At 36.6% G+C, this 11,761-nt stretch overlaps 2 protein-coding genes across 2 annotated transcripts in view; one reads left to right on the forward strand and one right to left on the reverse strand.

The window, feature by feature from the left end:
* Positions 1–373: 373 nt before the first annotated feature.
* LOC107046385 (zinc finger and BTB domain-containing protein 41) lies at positions 374–4,391 on the forward strand. The gene is made up of 5 exons (XM_015268994.1): positions 374–617; positions 708–851; positions 1,335–1,409; positions 1,642–3,907; positions 3,994–4,391. The coding sequence occupies exons 1-5, from the start codon at positions 483–485 to the stop codon at positions 4,014–4,016; spliced, it is 2,643 nt and encodes an 880-aa protein (XP_015124480.1). The 5' UTR covers positions 374–482; the 3' UTR covers positions 4,017–4,391.
* Positions 4,392–4,633: 242 nt separating this feature from the next.
* LOC107046386 (protein kinase C and casein kinase substrate in neurons protein 2) overlaps positions 4,634–11,761 on the reverse strand; it is a gene marked incomplete at its 5' end in the record, with an annotated part of 46,353 nt that continues 39,225 nt past the window's right edge. Inside the window, 2 exon segments of the mRNA XM_015268995.1 lie at positions 4,634–6,782; positions 7,037–7,197. Coding sequence (XP_015124481.1) covers positions 6,670–6,782; positions 7,037–7,197 — 274 coding nt within the window. The 3' untranslated portion in view covers positions 4,634–6,669.

The raw sequence follows: 11,761 nt of genomic DNA on the forward strand, positions 1-11,761 counted from the left end.
CGCCACTGCTGCCGACATTATCGGCCTGGGCGAGAAGTCGACACTGCCGCCATCCGGCGGCGTTCCCCCTACTGATTTATTTTCCCTTTCAATATGCAAATTATTATTTTCCTTAATTATTGGAAATTAATGTCATTAAAGCTACTAAAATTCATTTATAATTCATAGATTTACATCCATAATCGTTCCAGGTATCATTTACCCTTTTTTACACCAAAACAAGTAGCCACCTAACAGCCACCTAATTAGGTGCGTCAGTTGCGGATGTGTTCAATTGACTGTGTCCAGTTGCACCCATCCCTCGTGGGGGTCACCCATACGGGCCAGTTTCTAGGTTGCTGCGACGGGCTCAACGCGCGCCTAAATTCACATTGCTAAAGAGACTTCTTATAATGCGTTCAGTGGGGATGAAAAAACACAGCTGAAGACAAGTTTTTTCACTTTTCCAAGAGGGTAAAAATACCAAAGTGGAGGCCGGCGAAATGCCAAAACTACGTAAATCATTGTTAATGGAAAAATGTCGAATTTGTTTGTGTGATAATGGCGTTATGACAGATATATTCACGGATGAGTTACGTGGAATGATCAAGGAACTCATCCTAAGTACCAGGATTAATGTAGTGTTTATTTTCAACAGTTCATAAAATTTGGTTATGTTGGACTCCAAGTTCTTATTGAATAATTCACATGATAATTTTGAATTTCAGATTGATGAAAATGAGAAATATCCAAGGAATATTTGTCATGTTTGCCTTTATAAACTTGACATGTGGTGTCATTTCAAAGCGCAATTTGTTCAAAGTAATAAAGTACTTTTGCAACAGTTGAAGATGGAATTATTAAATCGTGCTGTGAGTATGATAAATTCATCATTTTTATCCTACAAACATTACTAATGGAGAAATAACTTTCAATACTTGTCTTTTTTTAATTCAACTGTTTTTTTAACCTCAATTTTTTTTGACTGTAGTTCGTAACAATGAGTTTTTTCATTATTACCACTTAAAATGTCATGCAACTAGTGTTAAACAGTAATGAAGTAATGAAACGAGATGAGTCAATGTCACTTCGAGATTAGTTTATGAAAAACTATATCCCGAATTACAGATATGTATTCTATACTTTTCATATTAAAAAAAAAAGACATTCATGAAAAGTGAATTGTTGATTGGTAATCAACTACCTAAATATACAGCAACTCATGAAAAAACTGGAAATAATCCAGCGAATTTGTCAAAACTATTGTTAAAGCAACATGACAAACCGATTGCTCATATGAAATTGGATTCAATTTTCTCAATTTTCTTATCATATTCAAGGAATAATAATTTCAGGTATCTACAACCAAGAGGAAACTCAGTGAATCTCCTTTAACCCCAGAACTCAACAACGATGATCTGGTTGATTCCGTAAGTGTAAAAAAGTCTAAAAAGCCTCACATTATTTTGGCAGGGAAATGATGGACCATTACTTGCATGTGATATTTTCATTAGTTATACGATTATTACGATAATAAATTATTTTATTGCAAAGTTCGACAATTGTCTACAGGGCTTTCAATATTTCGTTTCATGAATCATCACTTTTTTTTACAAATTCTTAATTATCAAACAATTAGTGATTTATTTTTATCCGTTCCAGAAAAAAATAAAGCAAGAGCGACCCTCAACACCCCCTAATTTGGAGAGAAATGCAATGCAATTCGCAATCTCACTAGAGCCCTCGGGGAATCTGATCGAACCTTTACTAACTCCTCCAGGAATGCTAGATAGTGCATCGGAGAGTCACTCTCAGCAACTCCCAACCCCAGCACTGAAAGCTCGTATCTCAATTGGCAGACGAACTTCTGAGCAACGTTTAGCCTCCACCCAACGTTGGGAAGCTCGTAAAAAGGCTCTCTTAGCTGCCACCGGTGAGAACGACTCTGACACTGACTCAATGGCATCAGACGAAAATCAGCTTTCCCCAATTCAGAAAGCAAGGGCTAAGAACAATGCAGAGAAGGAAGCAGAGAGGCAGCGACGCTTGGTTAAAGCATGCAACAACCTTAGCCAGGGAGGAGCCCTGGAGAGCAGTGCAACAGATTCTTATCTCCAAAAATCGCCGGAAAATAACATCCAGATGAATCTCGTCGACAAAACTGACGACTTCGTACCGAAATCCGTCCAATCTGAGATCGCCATAGGAGATGCAACTTACATTGTCACATCTACACTTCTTTTGACGGAGCCCTTCATCAATAAGGACCATCAGACGAGGGAAAAAATCTCAGAAGAGCTTCCAAACTATCAAAACACTGATATTATGGATGCCGTGAAATTAAAACGTGTTAATCCACAGTCGAAGGCCTTTCAAAATGATAAGAAATTAATTGAGAGATGTTTGAACATTGAAGTTGAGGGAACAGAACTGCCAGCACTTCAAAAAGTCCAGGCAGAGTTGGCCAAGTTCATTGAAATCGAGGTGAAACAAAAATTGATGAATAATGCTGCAGTAGAGGAGAAGATTGAGCCAAAGCCCCAAGATAGTACTCACACTTTGGAGCAGAAGTTAAAAAGCATTATTGAGAAAAGCCTGAAAAATAACATTGACAATTCGAGAATGAAACGAGTTCCAATAAGCAAAATAACGATGGGTGACAGAATGAATAAGACTTTTTCCCCGTCTTTCATCAAAGCTGCCATGAAATCTCCACACTTTCAACCAAAAGTTTTATTGAGTCGAGTTAAATTACCTAAGGTAGAAAAACATACAGAAGTCACGAAAGGAGGAGGGGGTGGGAACCATCGCAACAACACTGAATTTTCCATTGATAACACTCAGCTTTTGGTGACTCCATCACGAAAAACTTACGCCGTTAAAGGTTCTCGCACCCCGAACATCTTGAAATCCTCTCGAATTGACAATACACCAAGTAAAAAGCCCGACAATTTACCCAGAGAACCCGGAGATTTCATTTCAAATGTCGATAAACACATATGTGGATTATGTGGTGCTACTTTCCCATCACAATCACAAGTGGAGGCTCACTACGAGTATCATAAATCCCCTAACACGGTTGAGATTAAGCACAAGATGATGAGATGTAAGAGATGTCAAGAAATCGTCGAAGCGAAATTTGTCAAATCTCACGTGTGTAAAACAAATAAATATAAGTGTGAAATTTGTAATAAAGTTTTCAATATTCAAAAAGGTTTGGAGGTACATTTGAAGGAGCATAAGAATCAGGAGGAGCAGGTGAAGATCGAAAGGCGAAGTGTTGAGCATACAGAAGTGGAACCCTCCGGTTTTGTGCCTCCTGTTTTTTCCATACCTGCATCTGAATCTATTGCAAGTGTTCTGACCCTCGATGAGGAGAACAAGGGAGTTTCTTCTTGCTTTATCTGTGACAAGAATTTTATGAATGAAGAACTATTGAGGAATCATTTTCAAACACATTGTGACAATACGAGTGAGGGGGACCAAGTGCTGGAGGATAAGGTGTATCAGTGTGCAATATGTGGTGAGACACTCGAATCTGAGTCTGGTTTGGAGGATCACGTGGAGAAACATCTGTGCGACGATGAGGATGATAATCCCAATTTGATTAACATCGAGGGCATTCTTCAGGTGCAAATTAACAAGCAGATGCACACTTGTGTCCAGTGTGCCCAGCAGTTTGACACTGAACTCAATCTTGTAATGCACATGCAGCAGCACGAGGAAGAGGCCGCTTTCGCTGAGTGGGGGAAGGAGGGCCTAAAGGCCCAGGATGATCATGCTTGTACTATCTGTGAGGAGACTTTCACTTCTGAGGAAACACTCGCTAATCATTTAGACCTTCACAATGGGAGTTGTCATATTTGTGAGTTGTGCGACAGACCCTTTTGGACGATTGATGAACTCCAACGACATGTTATCAGCCATTGTACGTGAAACATTACATTGCTTTTTTTTCACGCAACGAGGAGTTGTGGATTTTATTTTCATTCAGAATGTTTTTTTCCTGTTAAGGTAAAATGTATTGTGCCGCATAAATTCAGTGAACAAGTGGTGAGTTAGGAACACTTGTGCCGATTGCTTTTGAATCTCTCCGGATGTAAGAGGTTTAATATTGAAGAAAAAATTCGTCCCTTGATATTTGTCACAAAATACTACAAAAAACTTGTACAAGACAGCTCATTCTCCATTTTTTTTATTATCAGTTTTATCGATAATCACACGATTTGTAAAAAATTTATACGGAACGAAGCCGGTTTCACCGCTTTGTTATTGAATTTATCCCTCTTGAAGAGCTGAAGAGGCAGAACATTCAATTTTTTCTTATCACTTTGTTCGGGGAATTTCCTTTAGCACATGTAGATAAAAAACATCTTCATTTTATAAAATTAAACGTTCAATATGCGGCATTATCACAAGATGAATTATTTCTCATTTTTTTCCCAGTGGTCGAATTTGATTGATGATTCTCCTCTCGTCTTCTCGTTCGATTGTTTTTTCTCCTTTTTCATTTTACGTGATTCCGAGATTACAGTGGTGTCTTGCAGAGTGCAACTGTCCTATAGTATAAGGTAATCGTACTACATTGTACACGTCACAGATGTCTTTATGCAAGAAAGTAGTTGGAGATTGTAAATAACAGGTACTCCATTCATATGTTAAACCTGATTTAATTCTTTGGATTTTTAATAATAAAATAAAATAATCGAAGAAGAAAAATAAAAATTGGTTTACATCAAAAGTGTTATTCAACAGTTATTTGAAATTATTGAAATTAAAATGTATATGACTCGTTGTATTCTACTACAGGATAAATGAAGTTTTCACATCCGATTTGAATCATTACACTACTCCACTACTAGTTTATATCAATGAACAGCAGAATTTTCTAAGTACATTATGAGGAAAATTTAAAAAGATGGATTGAGGGGTTTTACCATCGTCACAAGTTATTTTTTATTATTTGGATACTTGAATACTGGAATATACAATACATGACATTCTAGCATTTCACTTAAATTCCTCAGAGTCAGGCCTTATGTCAATAATGTCAACCAATTAATTTAACAAATTGAAATGACGATATATTCGCCATAGCACCAAATATCAATTAATTTCATAAAATTTTATCTCCCAAAACTTGACCCGTCCACCACAAAATACAACGGAGGTTCTTCAATTATCTTAATTTTTTTTTTCATTTTTTATTTTATCCGAATAGAGTGAAAATATACTCGGATAAATGGATAAAAAATAATGTCTCGACTCTTCTCATTCATTTATTCATTCAGCATAACTTTGGCAGCACGATTTAAACCATTAGTGCCCCGATAGAACGTGAAGACTATATACATCATCAAAGGGAGAGGTCTGTATACTTTGTCATAATTTTGTATTGAAATGATAAAATGTAATTTGAAATGATATCAATAATGAATGATTTTACGAAGAAATGGAAGGTTCCGTCAGAGGTAACTTAGAGCTCCCCAATTCCAACAGAATTGCATCAGTAAAAGCAAGGCCTTCATAATATAGAATTATATTTTACCATCCCAGCACAAAATTGTCTTTTTCTTCTTTAAATTCCAGCAATACAAATTAGATTGTTATTGGGACATTTGATTTCAAATAATTGGAGGAAAAAATTTCCTCAATAATTAGTCTGAATTTATCTTCATCGAACTTGGCATTCGTTTATTCTGTTTTATTTGTTTTTTGTTTTAAAAAACAGACTATAATTTGGGTCCCGTGATTTTCTTACATGTAATATAATTATCTGGGGAAGGAAGGGGGGTATAACTTGTGTATATATAACGTATCAATATCATCAATTACTTATATAGTAATTAATCATCTAAAACGATACAATAATAACTTCAATGTCCTTTTCTATTATATAAATAACTATTATTTACAATGACACCATTCATAAAGATTGAATTTTTCATGAATATTATATTAATTTAGCAATTTAATTTTAATAATAATAATAATAATAACAATAAATTAAAAAGAATTTTTAATATATTCGTTTTGTTTCCGAAACAAGAAGAGAAAATGCAGAACATAAGACTTAGTTTCAGTGATATTTCTGAAGAAACAGGAAAAGCGCAGAACTGTACACATCTTTTCTTTTATTCCAAAAATTCTATTAATTGGCATTCGCATTTTTCCATCGCACTCTGTAATACTTGCGATGATTTTACTTTTCATATATATCGTTTTCTTCGTATCTTATACTTGTATTATATGCATACACTACGCTAGCATTCTAAACAGACGATCCAAACTCATTCAATCATACACGGAAGTTTTCTCACAACTTATGCCTCTCAGATTTATTTGAAAAAAAGGAGGTTTTTAAACATCGACCAGCATGTCCTTTAGATGCATCAAACTGATCTCTATATTTTTCATCTATTGTCCGCCCAATCTTCGTGTTATTTCCTCGAGTGACAAATTAAGAAGAAATTTGAACCTCCAGAAGCTTCCAATCGTAGGTAGGGTCCCTAGTCACTAGTGAAATTGTTTGCTCATTGGATTAGATATAAACCAAGGTCTCTTTTCTCGTACATCCTTGTGAGGATTAATTAAGCATCTCGACATTGATTCATGCACTTGGTGTGATGGATTAAATTAATCACTTGGAATTTGGCGTTTTTTGCAAGGAGTTTTTGAAACATATATTTATTACTGAGATACGACATCAACGTAGTTTGCTGGGTAAAGACCTACTCTTCCGTCCTTCCTCCCTTTGCACCAGCCTTGCTCGTCTTCATCCTCTAATTTTTCAAAGACTTCACCTGAAAAATATATTTTTTTAAGTTAATCAAGTATACTGTGAGTAAGCACGAAGAAATAATTCAATAAATGACACTCGAGCATCACCGCCAGTTGGGACTTCCCTCATGATCTACAGAATGGCTAATTCATTCGCCAAGTTTGGCAGAAAAACTATCGAAAAGAACCAACACACTGATCCTTCTCAAATATTAATAAGCTCTCCCCTCAAATTTGATTACCGTATTAGTTCCATAACTCGATAAAAACTTCTTACCTTGTTTGAAAGTTAATTCATCTGCTTCCGCACCTTCATAATCGTATAAAGCTCTAACAGGCACCCCAGGTTCGCCTGTGTCTACCAAGGGCTCACCCCCGTCCTCGTCCCACTCTTCCTCGTCAAAGGGATTCGATTCTTGCTTCGCATTCGTTCCATTTCTATTGAAGAAAACAGGAAGCAATGGCATTTATTCTTATAGGAATGTAAAATTCAATTCCTCAATTCCTCATGTTGAATAGGAATATGGCTCCATTATCTGCTGAACGTTATAAACATTGATTTTTTTGTTCGATTTTTATCTGGAAATTTCAACTCGATGCCCTACCACTCAGGGACACCTAAAAATTCGGAATTTAGATTGACAAAATTTTTTTTTCAATTCTGACAAATTCAAAGAACGTTTTTAATCAATACTGTCAGTCGCCACCATGGGGGAGGAAAGACGAAATACTAAATGTTCTGGCGCACCGCAACATGATTGTACAAAGAAAGGCTCTTTGAAAAAATTTGTAATATTTTTAAGAATTTTGTGACGACACTTTTCCGATGAAGTACTAATCACGCCAGTCTCCCCCATTGATAATTGGACGGGCGATTAGCTGTCCCTTTTGTCCGGAATTGAACACAGGAAAATCTTCTTTCTTCCGTTTTTTACGCCCCCGACAAAGTGACAGTTGATGGACAGTACAATTTTCAATTGAGGTGATTGGTGTAAGTGGTTGGTAGTTCATCGTAAAAGTGTGATTAAAAAATTCTTTAAAATATTACAAAATTTTTCAAAGAGCTTTCTTTTTCACAATCGTCTGGTGGCCCTGTCCCAAAGGATTCATTATTTCTTTCATCTGTCCACCCCCATGGTGGCGACTGACAGGCTGCCATTTGCCATGGTAAGTATTCATTATTCTCCTCTATGTAAATCATTCTTCAATATTAATTAACAACGCTCTTTCAAAATGTTCAGAATTTGTTTTACTTTTTTTTAAATCCAAATTCATAATTTTCGGGAGTCTGAGTGACGGGGTATCGAATTGAAATTTCGAGATAAAAATCGAACAAAAAAAGCAATCTAGATGACGTTTGGCAGACAATGACGCCGGGCCGTAATTCAAGGAATGTAGTACAAAGTGAAAACAACATTTATCTAATTGTCATTTGGTGACGTTTTGCAAACCGTTGTTACATGATAATCTCTGAGAGGAAATTGTCCGACTTTTCACATTGACGTCTTATTTCTGTTGTTTGCACTTGTCTGTACGCTACTAGCTGTGCTTTCAAATAATAACTGGTTCAGGGTCATTAACAAGGCTAAATATTGCTCGACTCATGAGCTTGATGAAGATAAAAGAAAACGACGAAACGTTGCAAAATAACAACTAGATGAATTCTATTTTCAGTTGTACGAGTCGTAAAGTAGAACTTTCTCTGAATTAACCTCTATACGATGTCCCAAAATAGGTGATCGAAATCTTAACGGATGAAGAGGGTGAAATTCTGAGCCGAAAGTTCCTTTTTAATTTTTGGCTCTGGATAATAGTTAATGAATTATTAATTAATAAAGTTGACCAATGACACCGTTACTGGACTGGAATTACTATGGCATAGGAACTGATAGATTACTATTTCCAGAACTTCCGGAACATCTCGGTTAATTTCATCGTTACAATAAAAATTAAGTCGAGTCTAAATTTTCAAAACTCGGCTTCTGCAGAGAGTGGTATAATAGTGGCTTTCGTCCTTATAAGGCCGAAAACAAATTTTCTGGTGAATATGAGTTTGCAGCCTGAGCCGAAGGTGAGGATTGCAATCATATGAACTAGAATTTTTTTTTACACTGCTGCTACGTTTACCTCGTGTCGAAAAGCGCTTTTGCGTTTACTTGTAAACGAAAAAAGCACAGTTCGACCTCTCGCTGAACGTAACATCACTGTCAAAATAGTATATTTTGATACAAGTAAGCTCTTGTGATTCACACTCGTGAAAATTACTTCACACTCGTGAAAATTTCCGTTTTACATGCGTCGAACTAGTATATTAGGTGTATAAGTTAATTCTCGGTCCCTAGATTAAATTGATCAGAACACCTATTTCAATTAAAAGAATTCCCCGCAATAAACGGCGTTTTGAAGCGCTATCTGTGACCTATCAAACCACTCAAGTCCGATTGTGGTGGTGTGGTGTGATTAAAGGCCTCCGCGCAATCAAAAAGCACACGCGATAAGCAACAAATATAGGTTATAGGCTATAAGAAATAAGTTTCTAACGTTCCGTAGTCAATGCCAGAGATTATTCAATGCGTGAACGCACAACAGAGCAATAAGGAATAGAACCGTGCAACAACTGTAGAAATAAAGTTATAAGCTACAAGAACCTTGTTTATCATGGCGTCAGCTGATCATACATACACGAGGGAAACAGGAAAAATACAGGATACGATGTGCATTGAAGGAGAAAATACTGTACAAAAGGATAGAATTAATCTAAACTATAAAGAGGGGGATGAATTATTGATTGAGCTCGTTCGATCTTATCGTCATATGTGGGATAAGAAACATCGTGACCACAAACGGGCACAAAGACAGACATCATAGAAAATTCGTTGTTCCGGCGACAGCGATCTTCTGCGACTAGTTTTCTTTGAAAGTGGTGAAACTTTCATTAGCAATTGGTCAAATATGGTTACTGACATCCTCGTCGATCGAAAAAATAACTCCTCATCACTTCGCAATTTGAAAATAAACGATTCAATGTCTCCAATTGTATCACCATATCATAAGGAATAATTGATAGGTCGCGTCCACCAACGTCGATACCTCCATCGTTTGTGCTTCTTCATTTTTTTAATGAACATAAATAGTCCCATTATTTGTAAACTCACAGTTGCCAAGAATAACGCATCGGTACCAATCATGATTACAAAATAATTATTACTACATAGGTAATTAAACGACTTTGACGTCTCTCAAATATTTCGTTGTGACACAGGTTATGCAGCTATTGCTTGTGCCTCTGTATTGTGCGTTGAATTGTTGCTTATAGCCTGTAACCTATATTTGTTGCTTATCGCTCGTGCTTTTTGATTGTGCGGAGGCCTTAGCACAACCTCAAAAAACAGTGAATAAAAATGTCATTCGACAAGCAGCACTTCCGTAGTAAAACAGTCCGATTATTTCCGACTGGGGGAGACAAAATGAATCGGCGTTGATGATGTTTCTGTCTTTGCCCGTTAAATGCTGATTGGCTGGTAGGTAGAGTTTGGAGTTTGGAGTTTTTGGAGAGTTTTGGAGTTGTTTGGAGAAAATTATGAGAATTAACAGGATCAAGGGTATGTGGCCGTTATCGTCCGATTACTTTCCAAAAAAGTGGTTGATAGATCTCATATTGCTCATATAAATCTTTAATATTTATAGCTCATTTAAATATTTATATGCGTAATATGAGATCTATCCACCACTTTTTTGGAAAGTAATCGGACAATGAGGGCCACATACCCTTGTTCCCATTAATTCTCATAATTTTCTCAAACTCCAAACTACTCCAAGCTACCTACCAGCCAATCGGAATTTAACGGGCAAAGACAGAAACATCATTAACACCGGTTCATTTTTTATCACCCAGTTGGAAATAATCGGACTGTTTTACCAGGGTTGAGGCACTGCCTTCTTTTCACCTTCCAACTTGGAAAAACTGCCGCAGAAGCACAAGAAATGATTTGTACGGCCTTGGGAGGGAGTGCTGTATCTTATAGCACATGTAAAACAAGAACTGATTGGAGAATGTTCTAAGGTACTTTCTCAACCCCCTGAAAAATTACAAACCCAATCGGGTTTGTACTTGGGAGGTATTTAGGGGGAAAATGTCATTTTTCGCGTTTTCTTTTTGAAAAAAAAAAAATATATATATATATATCCATCCAAAATATTCAGAAAACACTAAATAATTTACATTGCGGAATATTTAAGAGAGCTTCCCCGACCCCCGAAAAAATCACCAACCCCCGCGGGTCCGTACGTGGGGGTATTAAAGGGGTGAATGTTCATTCTTCGCATTTTTTGTTGAAAAAAAATATATTTTCAACCAAAATAGTCAAAAACACTAAATGATTTTCATTGGGGAATGTTTAAAGGGACTTTCCCAACTCCCAGGAAAATCACCAACTCCCTCGGGTTCGTACGTGGAGGGTATTAAGGGGGTGAATTTTCTTTTTTCGTTTTTTTGTTGAAAAAAAAATATATTTCCACCCAAAATAGTCAAAAACACGAATTTATTTTCATTGGGGAATGTTTAAAGGAACTTTCACAACCCCCAGGAAAATCACCAACCCCCTCGGGTCCGTACATGGGGGGTATCGAGGTGGGGAATGTTCATTTTTTGCGATTTCTAATGAGAAAAAAAATATTTCCACCAAAAATAGTCAAAAGAACTAAATGATGTTTATTGGGGAATGTTTAAAGGAACTTCCCCAACCCCCAGGAAAATCATCAACTCCCTCGGGTCCGTACATTGGGGGTATTAAGGGGGGAATGTTCACGTTTTTGCGTTTTGTGTGTACAAAAATATTTTTCCACCCAAAATAGTGAAAAACAAATAATTTTGATTGGGGAATGTTCTAAGGTACTTTCTCAACTCCGTGGAAAATCACCAACCCCCTCGGGTTTGTACTTGGAGGGTATTTAGGGGGAAAATGTCTTTTTTCGCGTTGTCTTTTTGAAAAAAAAAAAAAAA

The sequence above is a fragment of the Diachasma alloeum genome, unplaced genomic scaffold (genome assembly GCF_001412515.2).
Source record: "Diachasma alloeum isolate Michigan unplaced genomic scaffold, Dall2.0 Dall_scaffold_01348, whole genome shotgun sequence".
Lineage (NCBI taxonomy): Eukaryota > Metazoa > Arthropoda > Insecta > Hymenoptera > Braconidae > Diachasma > Diachasma alloeum.